At 40.8% G+C, this 26,529-nt stretch overlaps 1 protein-coding gene across 2 annotated transcripts in view; it reads right to left on the reverse strand.

The window, feature by feature from the left end:
* Positions 1–26,529, reverse strand: part of LOC126198256 (zinc finger protein 236-like) — a 230,228-nt gene that overhangs the window by 92,445 nt on the left and 111,254 nt on the right. For both annotated transcript variants that reach the window (XM_049934706.1, XM_049934707.1), the window contains exon 16: positions 23,398–23,566. In XM_049934706.1, coding sequence (XP_049790663.1) covers positions 23,398–23,566 — 169 coding nt within the window. The remainder of the gene's footprint in view (positions 1–23,397; positions 23,567–26,529) is intronic.

A 26,529-nucleotide genomic window follows, 5' to 3' on the forward strand; every position in this document is an offset into this window, starting at 1 on the left:
AACCAGCTGCAGGAAGGAGATGACAACTTTTGCCGCTAGTGTGGGCTGGCTCGATAAGTGGAAGAAGAGGTATGGAGTGCGTCAACCAGACGTATGTGGAGAAAAACTATCTGGTGATGCTCAGGCCGTTTCAAAATTTATCGCCGAGTTTAAAAAATCATAACTGACGAAAATTTGTCTAATGAACAAATATATAACTGTGACGAAACTGGGCTAAATTTTAAAATGTTACCAGTGAGATCACTTGCTTCATGTGAAGAAAAAAGTGCTCCTGGGCACAAAAAAAGCAAAGAGCGGCTCCCAGTTATGGCAGCTTCAAATGCAACTGGAAACCACAAACTAAAACTAATTGTGATTGGGAAGTCTGTCAAGTAAAGAGCATTCAAGAATGTATCCACCTCGGCTCTTCCAGTTGTCTATACACATCAGAATAATGCCTGGATGAATCAGGAAATCTTCAAGAAATGGTTTTTTAACTCATTTGTACCTGACTGCAAGATTTTTTTAAAAGAAAAGGGGACTCCCCTGCAAAGCAATTTTGCTCATAGATAATGCGTCCTCACATCCAAGTGCAGGAGAACTGCTGTGCGACGGTATCCGTGCCTTGTTTTTCCCACCAAACGTTACCTGTCTTATTCAGCCCATGGATCAGGGTGTTCTGGAATGTGTGTGTGTGTGTGTGTGTGTGTGTGTGTGTGAAAAGGTATCGACGGCGATTGCTACAGTCAATCCTGCATTCCGAAGACAACGAAAGCATTGTAGGAGCTTTGAAGAGAGTGACTTTGAAGGACGTGTACTGGATTAGCGAATCTTGGAGCGAAATAAAGTCAGACACAATTTCTAAGTCATGGAGGAAAATTCTACAGGAAAGTATGTCAGACACAGAAACTGAAGATTTAGCAGATGAGGACGATCAACCATTGTGTAATTTAATCAGAAGATTGCCAGGGTGTGAAGAGGCAGAAGAGGTGGAGGTAGGCGAGTGGTTAAATTCGGACGAACAGTTGGAAGTGACAGACTCTTTTATAATTGACACGGTTAACATTCCATCGCAGTGTGAGAATGACGAGGCAGAGGCTGCACTGATGATAAGTCACGCCGATCACTAGGCTGCTCTTGAGGCCGCCATATGCTACGTGGAACAACAGCCTGAGGCGACACCAACTGACCTACTGCTCCTGAGATGGTGGTGTGACATTGCCACGAGGAAACGTTGCAGCTTCATCAAACAAAAGACACTTCACTATTACTTGTCTAAATAAATAATTATTGTTATTCTGCCAATGCAAATGCATGTGTAAATACTTTTATTTTAATAAAGTTCATATTTTGACCTGTATTACTTACAACATCATAATATTTCTTTTTCCCATTTAAATTTCGATAGTTCGAGGTGGTTCTGGTCCCGTTCATCTCAAACTATCGAGACTCTACTGTAGCTAAGAACTGTTGATCATGTCCAAAGGGGACACACTATAATGCCTACTACTTTCCATTCTACAGTGTGTGCAAAAGCACAGTAGTCACCCAGCATCTGACTAATACAATCCAATGTAGATAAGAATATCAGCCAAAGCAAGTCAGATGCCACTCATTATTCCTGTGTCACAGGTTCCTAGGGAATTACGGGGAGAATTTTAGGTTATAATTTTATTCCCGGAGTGTTAAGCAGATGAATGATGTGACAACCCAGATGAACTGTAGTTCCAGGCCAACATAATCAACAAGGACAAAGTAGCCATGGGTGTGTGTGTGTTTTTAGACAGTTTTGAAGAAGATATTGTTGGAAAGCTCAGTAATTAGTCCAGCAACAGCATCACAAAATAGGCCCTTTGCTTGCAAAAAATTTTTATATTGTGTATATAATTGAGAGTGTGTTGATTCCAAGTTTAACTCTCAAGACAACTTTTTATGGCCAAAAAACCAAGAAATTTTGGCACTTTTTCAGGTTTTCTACTATTACTCAAAAACTATGCATCCTACTGAAAATGTTGCCCAAATTAAAATGAAAGAACATTAAATTTTGCGTCAAATGACCTATTTAAATATCCAAATTGGTGCAATCATTTGGCCATAATCAGTTGCCAAAGTTCGTTCATTTTTACCAATCTGGCTCAAAAGTTGGCTGCAGCAACTGTAACTGAAAAATGTCAACCTCAAATGAAAAATGTCAAAGCTGTAGAGCATGAAATTTCATGTTACAAAAGTGACTAGATTTTCAGTTTTATGCACTATTAAGCATTAATACACTTGAAAGTCAAAGTAATTCCATTTTGTTGCTTTTTTTTAAAGTCAAAAGTAACTCTATATAAATGGAAAAATGGTGTGATGCTTTGTCACATGCAGTGATTACTGCAACAAGGCCAAGACCATTTCTATCTTCATTATTGATAGGGTTCAGTATATTCATCCACAAAAGATTTGGGTCGAGACTTATTGTCAACGCTCTTAGTGCAATTGGATTCACAGCTCCATATATTGAAGCTTCCCTATTTGAGATGTCATCGACTGCTCGACCTGAGCATCCTAACATAGCCAGTGGAGGATTCATTCAGCTCATCTCTGATAATGGCAATTTTAGCATCTGCACAATTGACAGGTCGAATACTTACCATTCTATGGGAGGAAGTCTCTCCCTACACAGCTGTGGAGTCTGACAAGAACACTGATTGACAAAAAAAGACATTCAATTTCTGAATTTTTGTCTAGCCAATGGAGAACAAAGTCTTCTGAAAGATCTCGTCATTTAAAGACACCAGGTTCTCCAACAGATATCATTTTCAATGAAGGTACAAATGCTGTATTCATACAGGAGAAGTTTCTTGCAAATAAGAGCAACAAGAACCACTTGATTTTTTTTGCCCATGAGGAAGTTTGAGGATGGAGGTATTCAAGTACTACAGGCAGATGATTTATTAATTGTGGAAACATCTGTTTCCCAAGTTACTAAGTCTGACGGTGCAGCAATTGTAAGAGTGGACATTGGCATGCTTGTTCTCGTAATGGGCTGAGGAAACAACTACACCAACGTGTACTTCCATAAACGGGGAAGAGAGAAATCAGCATGAATGTGGTACTCCAGTAATTCTTTCAATTTCAATCCTGCATTTGCTCTTTTCAGCCATGTCTTCAAAGAATGTGATACCAAATTCTCTTTTTTTTTGGGCAAGGGAAAGGGAAGTCACGAAACCTTATGAAGCAACAGCCACACCTCAAAGTGCTAGCTGCTGAATTTGTTATAACCTAAGTCTCCCAAGACTTAATAGCACAGGCTGGAGAGCAGCTGATTGTAACACTGTATGGGAATTACAATTGTGCGACTTTGGATGAACTTCTGTGCAAAGTCTGCCCTGAGAAAAGCTTTCCATAAGAAAGGCAACTGCCAACATCAGACTCTGCTAGGTGGCACTCATTGCGATCTTACCATCAAGTGCAGTCCTGGGTGGGGAATAAAACTGATCCACACCAGTGGGAGTGGAAGAAAAACTTATCAAGTTTGTTTCCCATGAGGAAGACAAAAGATCTGGCGCCGCACACTCAAGTGAAGACGATTTCCTGAGCATGCAAAACAAGATGAGCAGAAGTATGTGGATGTCGCAAGCCTGGACTGAGCTGCTTGTTACATACAAATGTTGTCGCTTATCTTCCAAGAACGCTCCTGAAATTGGGCTCGATGAGGATGAGGAAGAGATAGAAGGTATGTTCCACGATGAGGAAGCTGGTGAAGGTGCCGCAATGGATCCTGAAGATTGGATGCTCGACCGCGACATACCACAGTCTCCCAAACAACCTCAATGGAATTGAAATCTGATAAAATGTTAATCTTTCATATTTAAATTGTTTTTTAATATTGCTAGGCGCTATTATTTGTTCATTTGTACAAATTTTATATTACACATACATAAATACATATTGGCCATTGCTATGTGCTTGGTTTTCATTTTAGCAATCCACTCTTACAAATCAAGGCATGGATAAAAACGACTAAAAATACACATGAATGAAGGAAATTAAAAAGGTATGCACAGAGAGCACACAGGTGTTCATTAGAGAGCAGTCTTCCCGCTAGAAATTTCATTACCTTGAATAACTTTGACATAAAAGAAAAACAATGAATTACTTTGGCTTTCAAAGTGTATGAATGCTTAATAGTGCCTAAAACTGAAAAACTAGATGCTTTTGTAACATGAAATTTCATGCTCTACAGCTCTGATAACTTGACATTTTTGTTTTGAAACAGTGCTTTCTGAGTTACAGGAATTGAAGTCAACTTTTTAGCCAAGTTGCTAAAAATGAGTGAACTTTGACAACTGGTTGGCTTGGGGTATAAAGGGACCAAACTACAGGGTCATCAGTCCCTTTTTCCTGACGCAAGCAAGGCTCAAGGTGAAAAACACCCAACACCATACCTAAAAAGAAATCGAATGGAATGAACAAAAAACGGGCAAAACATACACCACAACGAAAAGTAGAAGAAGATATTAAAACCATAGAGGATATGGTCTGGGCTGCCTGATCACAATAACCCCAAAAAGACGAGGCGAGATGAACACATGTAAAAAAAAAAAAAAGCAAAGAAAGTGTGACAGGGTTAAAATGGAGGGAGAGTGGCAACCTCAGAGAGAAGCTTAAATGCCCACCCTCAGATGGTACGATAAGTCCGTGGTACGATAAGAAGTCGTCTGCATACAGAGAAGGTGAGACAGCTGGTGCGACAGCTGCTGCTAGACCATTAACGGCCACTAAAATAGAGAATACACTCAATACAAAGCCCTGCAGGACCCTATTCTCCTGGATATTGGGGGAGGGGGGGGGGACTATAGGAGGCACCAACATGTACACGGAAAGAACGGAGCAATAGGAAATTTTAGATAAAAATCGCGAGTGGCCCCCGGAGACACCACTCATATAACGTGGCAAAAATATGATGTCACCAGGTCATGTTGCAAGCTTTTCGTAAATAAAAAAAGACAGCAACCAGGTTTTGGCATCTGGAAAAGGCTGTTTGGATGGCAGACTCAATGGAAACTAGACTATCAAACATAGAGCAACCTTGGCGGAAACCGCCCTGGGCTGGAGCCAGTAGGCCATCTGACTCGAAGACCCAACACAACCGCCAACTTACCATACATTCATCAGCTTACAAAGAATGTTGGTGAGAGTGATGGGGCGATGGCTATCCACATCAAGCAGGTTTTTACTGGGTTTGAGCAGAGAAATGTTGGTACTCTCCCGCCACTGCAATGGAAAGATTCCATCGCACAGATTCGGTTGAAGATGACGAGATGTTGCTTGTAGTCGGATGAGAGATGTTTGAGCATCTGACTGTGGATCCAATCTGGCCCAGGAGCTGTGTCGGGGCAATGTGCAAGGACACTGAGGGGCTCCAGTATAGGGTTCAATGTGACGTTCAGTGAACAAGAGGACTATCCATCCACTGTTTGAGGATGCGAAATGCTGGGGGATAATTCTCTGATGTGGAGGCTTGAGCATAGCGCTCAGCAAAGTGCTCGGCAACTGTGTTTGCCAGTAACACCTGTCAGAGTCTGGTACCCACAAACACGTCTAATCTTCAGCCAAACTTGGGAAGGTGACGTATGGCACCCAAGACTTGGTAAGGTGATGACAATGGTCAAGGCGTACCTCTCCCAACGCACCTTTTTCCGTCTTTTTATAAGCTGGAGAATGCAGGCACAGAGCCATTTAAAAGATATTAGGTGCTCCAGGGAAGGGTGCTGCTTATGTTGCTGTAGAGCTCGCTGATGCTCTTTAATTGCCTCACTGATTTCCGGTGACCACCAAGGTACTGACTTTGGCTGGGGGCATCCTAAAGAACAGGGATCGTGTTTTCTGCCGCAGAAACGATCGTTCTAGTGACCTGATCAATTTCCACATCGATGGTACCATGTGGGGGAGATTAAACGGTGACAGCAGAGGTGAAAGCTTCCCAGTGTGCCTTGTTTAAAGCCCATATTGGTAGGCGTCTGGGCGATTGGCGCTGGGGGAGTGACAGGAAGATGGGGAAGTGGTAACTACCACACAAGTCATCGTGGGCTCTCCAGAGGGCAGATGGGAGAAAGCCTGGGCTGCAGAGGGATAAATCAATGGCCGAGTAATTGCCATGAGCCATACTGAAATGTGTGGGGGCCCCAATATTTAAGAGGCAGAGGTCGAGTTGAGACAGGAAAGTCTCAACATTTCTACCTTGGCCAGTATGCACAGTGCCACCCCACAAGGGGTTATGGGCAAAAATAGGAAAGGTTTAGGGAGTTGATCAATCAGTGCAGCCAATGTTTTCAGGGGTACTGCACCATCTGGAGGAAGATATATGTAGCAGGCAGTTATTTCCTGTGTCATCCTTATTCTGACAGCCACAGCTTCTACAGGGGTTTGAAGGGGCACCGGTTCACTACATACTGTGTTCAGGACATAAGACGGAAACTCCACCTGACACACTATTATAGTCGCTACGGTCCCTGTAATATCCCTTATAGCTGCAGATGGCAGCAGCCCGCATTGCAGGGAACCAGGTTTCCTGGAGGGCAATGCAGAAAGCAGGTGTAAAGCTTAACAGTTGCCGCAGCTCAGCCAGGTGGTGGAACAAACCACAGCAATTCCACTGGAGGATGATGATATTGTGAGGCTGTGAAGGCCTGAAGCATGCAAGGAGGCAGGTTCTGCCTCCGGGTCACCTGCTGCCACCAACTAAGTGTTTGTATCCATTCCTATTGTGGATGAGGCGTAAATGAGATCCAAGTCATCAGGGGATGCAGAGATCTCCACCTCATCTGCAGGTGCAGAACTGGTAGGGAGTGGTGGCGTTGGGGCCACCGGAAGGTCCTTTTTCTTAGGAGACTTCTTTTGTTTTCTGGGAGGACTTCTATGAAGTAGCTTCAGGCACAGAGAAAGACTGTCAAGCTCTTTGTCCAGCAGCTTTTGGCTCCTTTAGTCACTGGCGATTGACCACTGTGGCATTAGGGCATTAGTGGAGATCTTGGGAGAGAGGGTCCCAAGGGACCCCTTCTGCAAGAGAGGAGCCGGAGGAGGCTGTTGCTTCTCTGGCTGGGGAGAGGGGACCGATGTCCCCTGCGTTTGAGGGGGGGCCTTGCTCCCGAAATAGGTCCAAGAGGGCAGATGTATTCTGGAGGCCCGGAGGGTCCACTGTTTGTGGCACAGAGGTGTAATCGTTCAAATTTATGTTTAGCCTTTTGGTAATTCAACCGGTTCAGGGTCTTGTACTCCATGATTTTCTGCTCCTTTTCGAGTACTGTGCAGTCTGGTGAACAGGGAAGTGCTGCTCTCCACAGTTGATACAAGTGGGAGGAGGCGCACAGGGAGTATCTGGATGCAGTGGACGACCGCAGTCTCGACATGTGGCGTTGGAAGACATGTGCCCGAATTTCCAGCACTTAAAGCACCACATATGGGGAGGGACGTATGGTTTAACGTCATAGCGGTACACCATTTTGACCTTTTCAGGCAATGAATACCCTTAAAGGCCAAGATGAAGGCACTGGTAGCAAACCTGTTATCTTTGGGTTCCCTGTAAATGGGTCAGATGAAATGAACACCGCGCCATTCTAGACTGGCGCAGAGCTCGTCGTCAGAGGAAGTCGCGTTGGAAAATAATCCCCTGGACCATGTTGAGGCTTTTATGGGGAGTGACGGAAACAGGAATATCCCCCAGCAGGTCACAAGCAAGCAACACCCGGGATTGGGCTGGGGATGCTGTCTGAACCAAGACTGCACCGCTTCTCATCTTTTAACAGCACTGTCACTTCCCCAAACTTATCCTCAAAAAATGTTCAACAAAAAATTGAAGCTTCATAGGTAGAACGAAATCCCCGTCCATTCTTCTACAAACTAAATACTGAGGCAAATATGGCTCTCTTCTTTCTGTAGCCCTACGTTCCTCCCATGGTGTACCGAGGGAGGGAAACTATTTAGGGTCATAACTGTCAGCATTGTACTCCATCTTGTCCTTCTTAAAGACTGCTGGTGCCATACGGTCACCAGCAAGAGATGACTTAGTCTGCTCCATTGCAGGTCATCCGCCCTGATGCCGTCCACCCCGATCAGGGGCTCTCCCCACAGGCACCACCCACCCACACACCTGGCATGATGGCCGTTGCAGGGAGCCCTGAGACCCCAGGAAGATAGGCATCTACTCCTCGGCATACATGGGGAGTTTACATCTCAGGCATCAGCAGTGCGATCCTAGTGTTGTCTGAGGGCTACCACCAAATGGGTACATGACGGCCCCACCACAACAGACTGGCTACTGTGCTGGATATTGGGAGCAGAGAAAGCTAAAACTGTCACGGGGGCGAAAGAGGACGGGAGACAATGGAAGAAGATGACATACCCTGAAAAAGTGACCTCACCCAAATAGTTGAATTGCAGGTGGAGATGCAAAGCCATGACAAGAGGTGCATGAGATCGAATCTAAGGGCACTATGGAAAACTCATGCACCACATAAGGCGTCCATCCCCATATGACCCGCACTTCTGCAGAATTTGTAAAGTGGCAGGTCAAACCATAAAATGGGACCTGAACATATAGGGCTGAAAAGCATGAGACTTCTTTTAGTCGTCTTTTACGAAAGGCAGGGATACCTCAGGCCTATTCTAACCCCCAAACTCGCAGGGGGATTTGACAACTGCTTATGGCCAAATGGCTGCACTGATCTGGACATTTAAATAGGCCATTTGATGCAGAATTTAATGTTATTTCATTTTGGTAAGGGTAAAATTTTCAGTAGGATGTACAATTTCTGAGTAATAGGCAAAAACCTGAAAAAATGCCAAAATTTCTTGGTTTTTTGGCCATTAAATTGTCCCGAGTGTTTTGGAGGTCAAAAACTTGGATTCAACATATTCTCAACTATATACACAAAATGAAAAAAATAAAATAATCTACCTCATTTTTTTGCAAGAAAAAAGTACCCCATTACTGGAATATATGTTTTCAATCTTCTTTATCTTATTGTCGCCAACTCAAAATCTCACATCTACAATGGGTGATTACCTTTACTCCTTCCATTATATGCCTGGGTTATTGAATGTATTAATATATAATGCACTTTTGTGTACTGCTTACAAGGGAACCTCCCCATCGCACCCCCCTCAGATTTAGTTATAAATTGACACAGTGGATAGGCCTTGAAAAATTGAACACAGATCAATCGAGAAAACAGGAAGAAGTTGTGTGGAACTATGAAAAAATAAGCAAAATATACAAACTGAGTAGTCCATGTGCAAGATATGCAACATTAGGGACAATGTAAGCTGAGGAGCGCCGTGGTCCCGTGGTTAGAGTGAGCAGCTGCAGAACGAGAGGTCTTTAGTTCGAGTCCTCCCTCAAGCGAAAATTTTACTTTCTTTATTTTTGCAAAGTTACGATCTGACCGTTCATTCATTGACATCTCTGTTCACTGTAATAAGTTTAGTGTCTGTGTTTTGCGACCGCACCGCAAAACCGTGCGATTAGTAGACGAAAGGACGTGCCTCTCCAATGGGAACCGAAAACATTTGATCGCAAGTTCATAGGTCAACCGATTCCTCCACAGGAAAACACGTCTGACATATTCTATACGACACTGGTGACGGCATGTGCGGTCACATGACAGGAATATGTTGTCGACCCACCTAACTTGCACACTAGGCGAATGGGTAAAAAGATTCTTCTACCTTGCCCGATTTAGGTTTTCTTGTGGATGTGATAATCACTCCCAAAAAAGTGATGAAAACACAAGAGTTTGTCACATAAACTGCAACAAATGAATGCAACAGTTTCACAGTCGCACAGTTTCCCTGTGCTCTTTCAAAACATGTTTTTTACGTTTTCAAATGTTTCCGTGTGTAGACCGTAAAATTGCGCATATGTCCAAGCAAATCTGAACATGAAACTTCCTGGCAGATTAAAACTGTGTGCCCGACCGAGACTCGAACTCGGGACCTTTGCCTTTCGCGGGCAAGTGCTCTACCAACTGAGCTACCGAAGCACGACTCATGCCCGGTACTCACAGCTTTACTTCCGCCAGTACCTTGTCTCCTACCTTCCAAACTTTACAGAAGCTCTCCTGCGAACCTTGCAGAACTAGGACTCCTGAAAGAAAGGATATTGCGGAGAGCACTTGCCCGCAAAAGGCAAAGGTCCCGAGTTCGAGTCTCGGTTGGGCACACAGTTTTAATCTGCCACGAAGTTTCATATCAGCGCACACTCCGCTGCAGAGTGAAAATCTCATTCTCGAAACATCCCCTAGGCTGTGTTTAAGCCATGTCCCCGCAATATCCTTTCTTTCAGGAGTGCTAGTTCTGCAAGGTTCGCAGGAGAGCTTCTGTAAAGTTTGGAAGGTAGGAGACGAGGTACTGGCGGAAGTAAAGCTGTGAGTACCGGGCGTGAGTCGTGCTTCGGTAGCTCAGTTGGTAGAGCACTTGCCCGCGAAAGGCAAAGGTCCCGAGTTCGAGTCTCTGTCGGGCACACAGTTTTAATCTGCCAGGAAGTTTCATATCAGCGCACACTCCGCTGCAGAGTGAAAATCTCATTCTGGAATTCTCAACATGCCCTGGAATTTTGGAGAGCGAAGTTGATTATGTGTGAGAGCCTGAACTTTGATAATTGTCTGAAAATAAAAAATTAAACTTTTCTCTTGAGAGAAGATTTGAACTGAGGACCTCTCGTTCCGCAGCTGCTCACGCTAACCACTGGACCACGGCGCTCGTACGCTGGCACTCTCCTTGATGTTGCCTACGTTGCGCATGGACTACTCAGTTTGTATATTTTGCGTAATTTTTCATAGTTCCACACAACTTCTTCCTGTTTTCTCGATTGATCTGTGTTCAGTTCTTCATGGCCTATCCCTGTGCCACCTTATAACTAAATCTGAGGGGGGTGCGATGGGAGGTTCCCTTGTTAGTAACTTATGTTGCAATGATAAACAACAGCTTCATTAGTTTACAATATTATTGCTTCTCATTTTGGGCATTTTCATTGCTCCGATAATGATCTGTACACAAAAACAGGATATGTGAGAGTTCAGTTTGTAGATCACAGCACCAGTATCACAAAATGAACAAATCTGCTACCTAAACTATTTTATGAATTTGAAAGTACCAAGTAATTCTGCTTCAGAATGATTATCATGTCTCGTGTGCTTTTCAAAGCAACAGTTTTAGAAGACTTACACCAGAAAGACAAGGAAGACCCCACAGCAATTTAGGGGATTTTCCACTTTCATGAATTATTATTTTTCACAAGCACAATTGTTTCTCTGCCTTCCAATTTGCACATCTCTGCTGGTCAGCACTTGCCTGATGGTGATTGGCGAACGATGGTGGGGTCGTAAATCTCGGTGGGGTTGCGAATCCCTGGGCGGAAGGTGAGATGTGAAAGTGGGTACCGGCCACATTGCTGTCCCCTTATTCTTCAAACCAGGTCTGTGGTTTTGCACACTGCTGAAAGAGTATCTAAGCTGGTACAAGATGGCACGTCTGTTTGGACTGTGGCCAATCTTCTTGAGGACTCCTGACAAGCACAGTGTGAGGAATTGCTTGTCATTGGGAGACCCAATGTTAAGCAGTTGATGGAGACCCACCAGGGAACTAGGAGACAGGTAGGGGAAGGAGGCCAGTGTTCACTCTGTCCGCTTGCCAGGGGGTTTTATTCGAGATGTGGAGAAGTTCTGATGGCAGCAAATTAGCCTAATGGGTGCACCCAGCTACAAATCGTGGCTCATTTTGGCATAAATGATGCCTCTCGTCTTGGTTTAGAGGTCATCCTCAGTTCCTACAGGGAGCTGGATGATTTGTTGTAGACAGATAGCCTCGCTTGGGAGGAAGAAGTAGAGCTATCTTTAGTAGCATCGTTCTCAGAACTGAATGCAGTCTTCAGGTTTCGAGTCAAGTAGAAGTCTTGAAGCAGAGGCTCGAACAATTTTATGATGGTCTTGATTGCGGATTTCTTGTCCTCCACTATCAAGTGGAGAAATGTAGCTTGTGTTTCTTGTTGATATGCTGCCTGAAAAATAGACATCTCTGCCACAAAACCACTGATTCGACAATGCAGAGATTCTTGTCTGGAACATAATTATTGCTCATGGGTATTGAAATGGTACAAAACTGACCTAATTGTGTAGTGCCAGTCATTGGATTAAATGAGTTGTCCGAGACGTGTACATATCTTAATAACAGCTGAAATCTGTTTCTACTTTTAACAGATTCCCAGAACATGACATTGTAAAAAGGACTTCTACTCCAGCAATGTCCATCAATGGAATACAAGGTCCCATGTGCAGCAACAGCCCCAGAAATACTTTCATTTCCATAATATTTGTATCCCTCCATCTCAAGAGCCTGGTTGATCTTCTCCTCCCACATTTTTCTGCTACCTGGCTCGCATACAGATTTGTTTGTTCATGTAATGACACTAGGAACTCTTCAAAAGGAGGAGGAGGAGGAGCAGGAGGAGAAGAAAACTAATCAGCAAGTGCATTGATACCAACATTTGGTCAGTCTAATTTCAATCCTCATTGAACATAAATACTGGTGGATCTTGAGGAATATCATTCCAGTTGTCACTGTTATTCATAGTGGACCAACCAGCTCATCATCTTCATTGCTTTCACTGTTGTTTACATGTAAATCCTCACTTGGATGATCACATGAAGATGGTGTGTAGAAACTTCCACTATCCGAGAATTCATCCATAAACTCATCCCATTCCGATTCATTCATGCTAGTGGCTGTTCTAGTGCTACTTCGCACAGTTTGCTCTTATTATTAGCCATTTCATGAGGAAAACTGAACACAGATAATGATAAATATCAGTAAACCATCTACAATGAAGATTGAACAACTACTGACCCATTTACAACAAAGACATGGAATGAATTATCTAACGTGCTTCAAAATATGCAAGCTGGTGACAGTCTTGTCAACAAGTTCTCTCTTAGTTGGTGTCCGAGCTGATGTTTCTGCTCTGTATGCCAACTACGACATAACTCGCGGGCTCCATTCTACCGTTGAGAATTTTTTTCAGTTTCGATGATATGGATGGACTACAAATGAGATGACAAATCGACCTGTATGAACCGCTTAACTTCACTTCTCGAACTAGTTTACTCATTTTAGGCAAGGCAGTGAATGTGTTAACTGCAGGAGCATCCACGGGAAGGTGTCTGAACTAGTTTTGCAACAGTAACAAAGCTCACTTAGTACTACGGGCATAAACCTGGCTGAAACCAAATGTCAACAGTAATGAAATTCTAAGTTCTGATTGAAATATATATTGCAAAGATTAGTTGAATGTTAGTGGTGGAGGTGTGTTTGCAGTCATAAAAAATATGATAATATCTAGCGAGATTAGTACATATTCCAAGTGCAAAATATTTGGGTGAAGAAAAGTTTTAAAGATGGTTCAAATACAATTATTGGATGCTTTTATAGACCTCCTGCCTTATGAACAATAGCGGTAGAGCATTTGAAAGGAAACCTGGAGAATATTTTGCATAACTTTCCTGGTCACGGCGTAGTTTTAGGTGGAGACTATAGCTCACCAGCAACAGACTGGGAGATGCAAGTGATGAGAACTGCTAGTAGTGGCAGGGAACTGAGTGAAATTGTTTGGTCTTTATCTGAAAATTACTTTGAACAATTAATTCGAGAACCAACTCGGAGGACAACATCTTTGAACAGTTTGTGCCAAGCACCAAGTTTTCGACAGTGTTAGTGTAGAACAGGGAATCAGTCATATGATGGTTACAGCATCACTGAACATGGCTATAAACAGGAGTGCAAAGAAAGGTAGGAAGATCTATCTGTTTAGCAAGAGCAATATAAGACAATTTCAAATTATGTGACATGTCAACCTGAACATTTCACCCTAGCATTGACAACAGACAACGTTCAAGAGCATTGTACAATACACTTTAGGAAAGTATGTGCCAAGCAAAATTGTAAAAAATGGAAAAGACCCACTGAGGTTTGACAACCATATTAGAAAGATGCTACGGAATCAGAAAGAGCTTCACAGCAAATTTAAATGTAGCTAAGTCTCACAGGAAAACAAAAAATATACAAAGCCAAAATAAGGGTAATTCCATCTACTGACTTGACAGAAAATCCTAAGAAGTTTTCATCTTATGTTAAATCAGTAAATGGATCGAAGCCACCTACACAGACACATTATGACCATAATGGTGTTTAAACAGAGGATGACACAGAAAATACTGAAATTCTAATTTTTTCCCGAAACTGTTTCACAGAGGAGGATTGCACTGTTCCTCCACCTAGGACAGACTACAAAATGACAAATATCAAAATAAAGTGACAACAGGACAAAAACAGCCACTGAAATCGCTTAACAGAGGAAAGGCCACTGGCCACTTCTACACAGAGAATGAGAAAGAACCTGCTTCTCTTCTAGCAGCAGAGTACCGTAAGCTTCTAGAGGCATGATGTGTGCCTAGTAATTGGTAAAAAGCACAGTTCCCATTTTAAAGAAGTGTTGACAAACAGACATACAAAACTGTAGGCCTTTATCTCTGATGTTGGTCTATTGTAGAATTTTGGAAGATGTTTTATGCTTGCATATTATGACATTTCTGGAGACTGCAAGTCTCCTCTGTACGAATCAACGTGGGTTTTGAAGACAATGAATATGTGAAACCCAGCTCATTCTATTCATCTGCAAGATCCAGAAAACAACAGACACAGGCACCCAGATACGCCATGTTCCTTAACTTCCAGAAGGAGTTCTGATACAGTACCACACTGCCATCTAATGAACAAAATCAAGCATACAGACCATCAGACCAACTGTGTGATTGGATTGAAGAGTTTCTAGCAAACAGAACACAGCTTGTCATTCAGAACATAGAGAAGTTTTTGATGTGAAAGTATCTTTGGGCAAACCCCAAGGTAGTGTTCCAGGACATACTTGTCACCGTATATGCAAATGACCACGTAGATATTGTCAAAAGTTCTGCGAGACTTTCTGTAGATGCTGCTGTTGTGTACACAGAAGTTGAACTGCTAAAAAACTGTAGCAAAATGCATGAAGAGGATTGACACTTGGTTCAGGAAAGGGCAGTTGACCCTCAACATAAACAAATCCAACATATTCAAATACATATTCAGAAGTACCCCTTATTGTGCGGCAACAGGATTGCAGGACAATCACTGGAAGCAGTTATTTCTATAAAATATCTGGTAGAAAGTGTACAGAGCAAAATGAAGGCAGATGACAGATAGAAACACATTGGAAGAATCCTCAGGAAAGGTAGGCCACCAGCAAAGGAAGTGGATTACAAACACTTGTTCGACCAATACTTGAATATTGTTCATCGTAGTGGGATAAACACCAGATAGAACTGATAGAGAAAATCTCAAGAAGAGCAGTATGTTCAAATAACTTATGGGAATATAGCTGTGTGACATTGACAAGCACCAATATTTCAACAGGAGCACAGCCTGCCATTTTCAAGGCAAAACTACAGCAAGTAAGCAATGTGGAAGTGAATTTAATATCTCAGTTTTCATGGAAACTCTGTAAACACACACACACACACACACACACACACACACACAGTACACATAAAACAAAAATGGCTGATGTTAGAAGTTATCGATAGTGAAATTAATAATGGATGAGGTAGCATAAACCCTGTCCATCTGTTTTTTGATAAATGAGAGAGCAGGATTCCATGCAGAATTTAAACAAAAACTACCATCTTTGTTTATAAGGTTACTTGCTAATTTAATTTCAATAGTTTCTTTAATAGCACTATCCCAATAGCTGGAAGTGCACGCTAGACTCTCCGTGTTGTTATATTCCATAGTATGACCAGTGCCAAGACTATGTTCTGCAATGATGGATTTACTCGGCACTTGTAAGCATGTGTGTCACTTATGCTCACATTACATTGGTCCTCAACAGTCCTGACAGTCCGACCAACATATGACATAACACAATTGCACAGAATATGGTAGATACTTGCCTTATGCAAACCAATATCATCCTTTACGGAACCTTAAACGTCCCCAACCCTAGATGGTGCTCGATAAACACACTTCACATCAATACCATTCTAAATGCTCCTCTGCCAGTGCGCAGTTGGTCAACAGCGCAACGCACGTCTAATCTCCCTTTCACTATAACCACTCTGACAAAGTGACTTCGAGGTGGGCAAACTCTGTCAAAAAAACTCTCAGTGTCTGAGATGACAGAAGTCCTTTGAATGAAAGTACGAAGTACCCCTTCACGTTGAGATGGGTGGTGACAGCTGTCAGCCTGCAGATACAAGTCAGTGTGAATAGGCTTCCTATAAACAGCATGTCCCAACATACCATCGACCTTCCTCCTGACAACACATAAAGGAAGGGAAGTCAGCCACCTTTTCCATCTCCATTGCGAAACAAATTTCTGGGTGGATTGAATTCAGGTGTTCTGAAAAGGTGTTCAAATACTGACTGCCATGAGATCAAACAACAGAAGTATCATCTACTTATGTGAGAAAACATGCAGGTTTCAAAGACGCCAACTCCAGGAAGGTTCCTTGAAATTTCCCATGAACAAATTGGAAAAAGGCTTCCCATCGCAATCCCATCCGTCTGCTTGTATTAGAGGTCATTGAATAAAAGGTAAGTGGAAGTCAATCCATATTGAAATAGGTTCATTAATTCAGCACCAAACCATAAATAAAAATGGTGGTTTTTACTTAAATTCTGCATGTAATCCTGCTCTCTCACTTGAAAAAAGAAAAACCCGAGGGGGGGGGGGGGGGGGGACAGATTTTATGCTACCTCATTCTCCAATTATTAACTTCACTTTCGATAACTTCTGACATCGGTCATCTTTGGTTTGTGATGGCACTAGTGTTTACAGTGTGTGTGTGTGTGTGTGTGTCTCATCTTTACATAGTTTCTGTGAAAATCAAGGTATTAACTTCGCTTGCACAGCCCTTACTTGCTGTAGTTTTGCCTTGAAAATGGTAGGGTGTGCTCTGCTGAAATATCGACAGTTGTCGAGAATGTCACCGGCTGCATTCCCATTAGTTATTTGAACACTGTATACACCGGTAGAAACTAAGGTCTCACAAGAGCAATTATGTTTCATTACAGACTCATTTAGTAAGCAAGAAAGCGTCATGGTGATGCTCAACCAACTCCAGTAACAAGACGCTGCTAGAGAGGCGCCTGCATTGCAGTGCGGTCTACTGTTAAAGTTACAAGAACGTGCATTGCTTAAAAGGTCAGCCGACATACTGAGTCCTGTTATGTATATATCGCAAAAGGGCCATGATGATAAAATTAGAGAGATTGAGACTACATGGAGGTTTACCAGTAATCATTCTTCCCATGAACCATGTGTGACTGGAACAGGAAAGTGGGGTAGTGACAGTGTCACACAAAGTACCTTTCACCACACAGCATAAGGTGGCTTGCAGATTACAAATGTAGATATAGGTGTAATGACTGCTGCAACAAATGTGAATGCCAATACCAGACATATGAGGCCTGTCTAAAAAGTATCTAACATTTGGCTAGAAAAAATATTTTGAATACCTGACGGGGTTGGGACCTTAATTTCCTTCAAAGTAAGACCCTTGCACTTGCACACACTTAGCCCAAAGATCCTTCCACAGCTGGAAACAGCTCTGGAAGTCTTCTTTTGGAATGGCATTCAGCTCCGCCATCATGTTCCGCATTATCTCTTCTCCACTCTCAAAACAGGATCCTTTCAGTGGTGTTTTCAATTTTGGAAACAACCAGAAGTCGCAAGGAGCCATGTCTGGAGAGTAGGGAGGTTGGGGAATGGCTGTAATTCCAAGTTTGGCTACAAAATTTTGGATCAAGTGGGATGAATGTGTGGAGTACATTGTCATGATGCAGTTGCCAGTTTTTCACCATCCACGTCTTGTCTTTTGCGCCAAACTGTGTCACGGAGAACAGCTTGATAGTACTTCTTTGTCACTGCTTGTCCTTCCGGTGCATATTTGTGATGCAAAATTCCACGGACATCAAAGAAGACAGTCAGCATCACCTTGATTTTGCTTCACACCTGCCATACTTTCTTCCGCCTTGGAGACTCGGGATGCTTCCATTGCAATGATTGTCTTTTTGTTTCTGGGTCGTACCCGTACTCCCTGACTCATCCCCAGTTATCATGGTGTTCAGAAATCCAGGATCCGGTCATGTGCAACGTCAAAACTGAGGTCTTTTTGTTCCAGTGACAACAATTTGGGTACAATTTCGCAGCCACTCGGTGCATGTTCAAATCATCATAGAAATTTGCATGTGCAGAATCTTTACTCACTCCAACCTCTTGAGCAATCTCCCGCATGGTCAAATGACAATCTGCCATCACCAAATTTTGCACCCTCTCAACAAAAGCTGCACCCCGCTGCAACCCGAGCAGTTTGGGGCCTGCCAGAACGCTGGTCACTCTTCAATGAAGCGTGGCCATTTTTGAATCGGTTGAACCACTCCTTAATTTGTTTAACACCCATCGCATCTTCTCCAAACACCTGCTGAATCTTATGAATTATTTTGCTTTGAGAATTACAAAGCTTTTAACAAAATTTGATGCAGTACCTTTGTTCAACACAATCAGTCATCTTGAGGGAATCGGTAATCTGGCAAACACATGTAACACTTCACTCAGCGAATGAGAGGCAGCGACTGATGCGCTGGAAGGTGGGGGACAAAATTCACGCATGCGCATAAAGGTCTCTTCCGCTACTGTGTACAGTGGCGCTGCACTACTGTCTATTTTGCGCAGGAAAAATCAAAGGTCGGATACTTTTTAGACAGACCTCGTACTGTCTATTGGCTTCTGACTTAGGATCTTTGGCTGGTATTTATTTAATGATTTTTCAGGAATTTTGTCAGCACAAGTGGCTGGTATTCTTAAATTTTTACCCTCCTTGCTGGTGGCAGACTGCAATGGAGGGTGAACTTCAACAACGCCAGCCACTAGTAAAGGAGAAACATCAAAACAATATTTAAACATTGATGATCTGGACTTCCATGAAAGTAATTACGGTTTGTGCCAACTTTGAAAAAAAAAAAAAAATTATATATATATATATATATATATATATATATATATATATATATATATTGCATTGTTTATGTGTTGCAAGCATGACACAAAAATTGCCGAAGTATTCCATATATGAGAACACACTGCACCACAGATGAGTGTGTCTGCCTATGCATGCCATGAGGGACAGTATCCTGGCACACATCCAGTATGAAGGTTCCAGTATTCCAGTACGCTACCTCAGTGAAGTGCTCTAGTTCCAGCAGAACTACACACTGGTTCACACGAGTGAAATCATGCAGCAATAGTTTTCACAACAGGCTGATGTCAACCACATCGACTGGCCTGTTTGAGTGTTGGACTTCAATTCCATTGAAAATTTGTGGACCAAAATGAAGCGTCACATTAACTTACAACTGGCCGACACCAGCCCCATGACCTATTGTTGGATAAATGGTAGAGTCTTGCAGACAATGAGACATATTTCCAGAGGCTTAGTGCCTCCATGCCTCATGGGATGAGGCGGGTAATTGATGCCAGTCGTGGATGGACCTCACACTAGCCTCATCCCAGTGTGAAACTTTCCTCGTTTCACATCACTCTACTTTACATTAGAACATATGGTACAACTGTAAGTTTGTTAATTTGAAATCTACAGGAAAGCATAGTGATTTATATTTTATTTTTTAAATTCATGCCTCTTAACATTTAATACATGCAAATTTTCTTAAATTTATGTCACCAAACACTTAATACATGTAAATTTGAAGAAAATCTGTTACTGTCCTTCAAAGTAGTCACCAGCATTGTGTAGAACCCATAGCCGGTGATGTGGAAGGCATAGAACACCGTTAGCAGAGCCTGTTCTGTTGATGGTGCGAATGGAGTGGTCTACTGCCTGTTGAATCTCTGGAACAGTTCCGAAGCGAATGCCACGAAGTGGTTTCTTCACCTTTGGAATCAAATCAAAGTCACAAGAACCTAAGTCCAGGGTGTATGGTGGATGGTATAGCACTTCTCTGTCCCATCGACCGAACAGGGCAGTCACAGCTTGCGCTGTATGCGCCCGCACATTGTTGTGCGAAATGATGGGTGGGTTGTGCAGAAAGTGCCTCTGTTTCTTTCGCAAAGCTGGTCGTAGGTGATGCTCCAAAAACTAACAGTAATACTGTGCACTGACGGTCTGCTGTGGAGGAACATAATGCATTAGGATAACACCATCACAGTTGTACACGAGAATCACCATAACTTTAGACCGCTCCATTCGCACCATCAACAGAACAGGCTCTGCTAATGGTATACTACGCCTTCCACATTGCTGGCAATGGGTTCTACACAACGCTAGTGACTACTTTGAAGGACAGTAACAGGTGCAAACATGTAACTCTTTTGTATCAGTTGTGAATAAATAGTTGCCACTATTTAAATTCCAGCCCTCATATGAGACAAAGATAACACTTAATATTGATCAATTTTAGAACAGCTAACCCGTAAAATAATAATATTCTCTATCTTACTGCCTCTCCAACATTATTTGGGTTTATTGCACAAAGGAAGTGCTGCCCGGGCATACAGAAGCTCCTTTTCAAGTTAACATACTTCAAAAGTCTAAGGATAACACTCCATGCACTGTGTCCATTTGTCCATGTTAAGGCTTCAGAGAAACGACCACTGCAAAATATGCATTCAGTGTCTTCTTCATGTCGCACATCTGAAGCATGGTCCTCGTTTACATTTGTATCAGACTGTGAATGAAGTAACTTAATGTATCCTGTGTTTCTCTCTTTTTCAAGAGCAAAACTTTCTCTTCTGCCTGCTTTGATTCCACTGCAGCTTTAATCTATCTGAATTGTTTCAGACATTCCCTGTACGAAAATAATGTTAGCTAAACAGATTCAGATGTGGCTTGCCGATTTGGTAGCTAGCTGGATGATATTTGGACTTGCATTTATTCTGTTATTTGCATCTTGTATGTCAAACTCCTTGTGTACTGCAAAGTCATTGGGACTTAGTATATGCCTGTCATATGGAAAGAATTCTGTTCCTCAGAAGCCTTTTTTAACATTTTCCATTGTTATTGCTCTGAAGCAGACCACTCCAAATAACCTCAATCAAAAATGAGGTTGCCACTTGATCTTGGTTATTTTTATTCCTTGGGGATAATGAAATCCACACAAGAGGCTGTATTTTATATGAGGAATGGGGTGATAAAAAGATGATGCTGGTAAGGTTTTTTCCTTACTTTGTCTATCACACACATGTGATATGATGCCCATCAAGTATTAGCACAACAGGATCATTACCAGATGAATCCAAAAACTACACATAATTGCCAAACCACTTAGTAACAATCCGAGTCTGAACCCAGCTGCTATGGTGGCAAGATGAAGTCACCCTAATATGCCTAATATGAGATAGCATCTTCTAATACGGGATACTGTTGTGTATAGGGATAACCATAGTCTAGCATATTAGGAATAAGTCCTCTTATGCTATAAACCTAGCCTCATACTTACACTGTTTGGTATGAAGGACAATTCATCATGGTGAATGAAACAGTACTTTGTGAGGAATACAATCAAATGAACATTGTCGCAAAAGCTACTCGTCTTCAGATATTAAAGCACTACAGGCACATAGACTCAAAAAAAAATTGAAATTCAACATTTTTAAAATTATGTATTCTTGACAACATCCAACTCCACAATGGTCTTCTTGTCACTGCTCTATCCCTCAGTTACTGTGAGCGCTAAGTTCTGATACCTCCCAGCGAAGCTCAGCACTTACTTCACTCAGGATCTAGCTCTCTTACATTAGCAAACTCTCCTGTAGTAGACACATTCCCTTACATTCAATATCATTTTCAGTAATGATAATATCTTTTTGGTAAACTGAAACAATTTCAAATCATAACTAAATAATAATTTTCTCAAATTAAATTCTCATTGCATTAAGGTAAAGATTAGAACATTCTGTCATCTGTAGTTTCACGTCTACAGACCGCCAACATCACTGCGTTCTCCTTTCCTTACAAATTGCAGAGAAATGAACCACACTTTACATTGGAAAACCATATTCTACACTTGTCCAGGCAACTGGAAGGTTGTGCAGTTTCATAGCTGCTAATCTCTTTTGGCTCATTATACACATCCAACTGGATTTTAATATGTATAGAGTGACAGAATTTAAATGTTTTTTTCAGAACCATTATAACTTAGTTTTCCCAGCATATTTGTAAATTCACTTGAAGACAAAATCTTATGAGCTCACTGTTAAAAATTTCTCTCTTACTCAGTTTCATCTTAATGATTGTAGTTGCTACTTCTGTAAATAGTTTTAGGCATACAGACAAAACGTTCTATATGGGAACTTAATTTGGACCTGATTGTTTTCGACACAGAGTGATAGTGAATTTTATTGTTCCCGAATGAAAGCACAAAAAGATTGCTGTTGAGCTTGGTGCTCATATTTGAGTGTGTAATTTCACAAAAAATCTATCATTCAAGTATGTCATTTCATTTGTGGCAAAGATTTGAATAACTACTTGTTTGAAATATGAGCTTCGTAAAAGATAATATTTTGCTAGAACCCTGATCTAAAATCACTTCCATCTGAACATAATACTCTCTCACTCTTTCTAAAACAAATGCTTTTTAAATTACTCTGATTAGTTTTATTCAACATCTGGGAGTTTTTGAAACTTTTTTTTAACCTCTACTACGATAGTTCTTTCAAAAGACTAAAAATGATATGCACTAGTGTTGTAATGAACAAGAACTGAGAAGTTCGACCATTGCCACCTTACCACAATGGGGACATACAAAAATAGTGGCCAGATGGTGCAACGGGTCTCTGGTTCACAGAGTAGTATCACATGAAGTATCTTGAGGTACTGATACTAAAATAACAGCATTTAGGATCTATTGCCAGAAAACAATTCATATATTTGATTAAATCTGGTACTTTTTACCACGAGGTGTGTTCAACGCAAAGCACCCACTTCCTGTAGAACCTAATACTTGCCTTGTTGTATAGATGTCTGTCAGTAAGATGTTGCTCTGCAAGTGGATAACATTCATCAAGAGTGATATTTAGTATTCACTGTCCAGTTCATTTTATCTCCAATGCAAGTAACAACTGTGTCTGTTATATACCTTCCCTGTCTAACCTAACTGGAAGCAGAATTGTCGGAATACTTTTCTCCCCATGAATCAGATTTATCTATGTGCCACAGATATCCACTACTGTTGAAACTGCTTTATAGGACAAAACTACACAAAAAATAGTAAAAGTCTAAACATAACACACAAAACTAATGTGATTGTGGTATAAGCTGATTAACTCATGCTTACTTATCACAGATGTCACATTTGAAGGCCTTCTCGCCAGTATGCTTATGATTATGCCTCTTCAACTGATTTGATTTCCGAAAACTGGCGTTGCAGTAGTCACACTTGAATGGACGTTCACGGTTATCTACTGGAAACAACTCACTGTTCCGAGGCGTTTGTTGGTCAAAACCTGCAAATTATAAGAGGTATGTTGTAAATCTTGGTACTGTTGATAAATCATTAGCCAAACATGTAAGAAACCAAAACAAATTACAAAAAATTTCAAATTAGCAGTCTTCCTGATTCTCTGTGTGTTAAGTGACCTTAAGTAAAACTGAAGAAACACTTGCACATATTGCAGTGTTCAACACATGTTCAGTTTTAGTAGCATTACTCAAAAGTATATTCAGTAATAGCTATATCTTTAGCACACTGGCTTTCGATGCTTTATTCCAGGCATCATTAGTAGAGAACATACGAGACGGATTTTTCAGAAGTATTTATATTCTTTGAAGAATGTTTTTCAATTGTATATTTTTTTATAGTCACAGATGTTACATACACTTTGCCTCAAATGGTTGGAAATTTCGCTGTGTTTCCTTTTTTTGTTTTTCTTTCCCATAAACGTTTACATGCGTAAGAGCTATGTATTTCATTTAAATGTTTTGTGGACATTGTCAATGTCATACGTCCTTAAAACATAAAGAACATAAACAAAGATTATTCTACAATAAGGCTTATGTCAATCATTACTTTTCGATGACTGTTCAAAATGATCTGAGACCTTTTGAATTAACCTCCTTTTAGCATTAACCTGCAACTATGTTTTAAAAACACCCTCCATGTTTCATTTTGATGTCAGCAATGAGTGCTTTAGTGCTGCAATGAAATGTTGATTATATTTGTATAGCAGCCGATATAGCATATTTAACATGTTTCTTGTCTTCTGGTGCTTTTTACTTTTGGAGAAAAGACAGTTACTGTGACAACATTTGGTAATAATTTAGTAAATGGTAGACAAAAACACATTAATTATGACTGAAATATATATGAATCAAACAACGGAAAATCCAGGACAGAATAATTACAATATTATTGTTTTATATTGGAATCAAATTACCTACAGGGTAAAAATATTGATAATTTCAGTACTGAATTTACTGATGGATATTATGAAACAATTGAGTTCTAAGATCATGGGTTTAATGTGAACAGTCCGGCACACTACTCGTAAATATTTTTCTCTAAGCAGCATTGCTACATGCCATGCAACACATCACAAACCTAAATATAGTTTCGATGTACTGCATGGCTTTCGCATCCTAGTTGGGTGCCAATCACAACATGAGGCAGGTTCTGAGAGCTTCTGACAATGACACTCTTGTGTGTGGTGTGGAGTCATATTGTTGAATCATACAAAAGCGTACAAATTTTCTGAAACCAATCTACATATGAAGCTGTTTTTTTTTTAAAGCTGATTGTTGGATTATTTTCCTCAACTTGAATGAATAACTGTTTGTAATGGAACAATGTTACAGTTACACTTATGTAGTGTGCTGTCAATATTTTCTTTGTGATTTTATTAATGATTATTTGAATATGCAGAAGGGGATAAAGATGTTGCAGAAAGGTTGTAAAAATATGTTGTGATTAGCAATCAAACATTTATTTCCTGTCACTTCATTAAATAACTAAATGAAACATTTCTGTAAAGTCTGAGGACCTCCTGATGGAATAATGTGTTGGAAAGAGTGGTATTCAGTAGTGAAATAGGAAAGCCATTAGGCCAGTAAGCTGGCGAGTTTTTCCCTGGCATATTTCCATGTCTGGAAATGCCTTTTATGCACGAGAAGTGCACAGAGCCACACACAAATGACAGTGTCAATATAGGGGTCGACAGGTGGCCTTGTCATGTTTCATTGCTGGAACACATTTACTTGGAACAAGGAGAACAGAAGGCAGACTGAAATGAGACGTAACCATCAAGCAGTGGTTACGTGTAGCCATGTAATGGTGCACTCTTCAAGTTTTGAATATTTTGTTTAAATGTTGAACATTTTGTGGTAACATTGGTGCAATTTAGGGTTGACGGGGTTAATTAGTTATTTCATAGTAATAAGTTGTCTTTGGTAAATTGTAATAGTGGATGAAAGATATTTCCAGACAAAAATAAGATGGTGCAAGAATTACATCATAACACATCAAGAATGGTTTCTAAAATGCAGACATAATGGTACATTTGGTCTATCGAATTATTGAGAGATATGAATAAACCATAAACAGTTGTGCACCAAATTCTTAACTGCACTGCTTCAGGCAAGCAAAGCTACCAAAGTTGTATTCTGTGATTAAGTTTTCAAAGGAAAACCAAACTAGTGTTGAAAATAACTGTGGTGAAAGTGTTTTTTTGAGTTAATACAGTAACAGTTTAATTTTAAAGTGTAAAGTTTTTATTTTAAGTACCTTTCATTTACTTTGCTTAAATCCTATCTTAAAAACAATGATTATTAAGCATAGAAGTAAGTGCATTTAATATAATGTTTAGTGTCGTATATTTATGCAAGACTGTGGACACACACAACTTTGATGGGTTGCACTGTTGCAGTACATTATTACATTCATTTGTTTAGTTTACCTAGACTAAAATAGACAGGGAAGAATGACTACCTTCATTTTCATTTGAAAAGCTATGTAACGTGTTTACTGAGAAAACTGATTTGCTGAAGTTCTTGTGAAATGACACACTTTATCCAAAAGTAAACTAACTGATTCTTTAAAGTGAAATGAACAGAATTATTTTCAATATTCTGTCTATTCAGGACTAGTGATCGGAAGTAGTAAGAAAACTACTCATTTTCAAAAGGAAATTTCTCAAGGTGAATTAGTCTTAGTTCCTGATTCAGCACGGTGCTTTAGTGTCAAACATTGGATATCAGACAGAAATTTAAAGGTAATGATACAACATGAAGTGTTAAACTTTGTTCCTTCATAAAACAATACCCTAGTTTTTCACTAAATGCCATGGAAAAGGTACAGTAGTTAAGAGATAATCCTAACATATTTACATGTGGTTTAAGTTTGTGAGAGACTTCTGTTTAAATCTAAAGTGTTCTCGAAGTAGAAGTTTACTGTTCTTTTCAAATACGTAGATAG

This window comes from Schistocerca nitens, chromosome 1 (assembly GCF_023898315.1).
Source record: "Schistocerca nitens isolate TAMUIC-IGC-003100 chromosome 1, iqSchNite1.1, whole genome shotgun sequence".
In the NCBI taxonomy this organism is placed as follows: Eukaryota; Metazoa; Arthropoda; class Insecta; order Orthoptera; family Acrididae; genus Schistocerca; species Schistocerca nitens.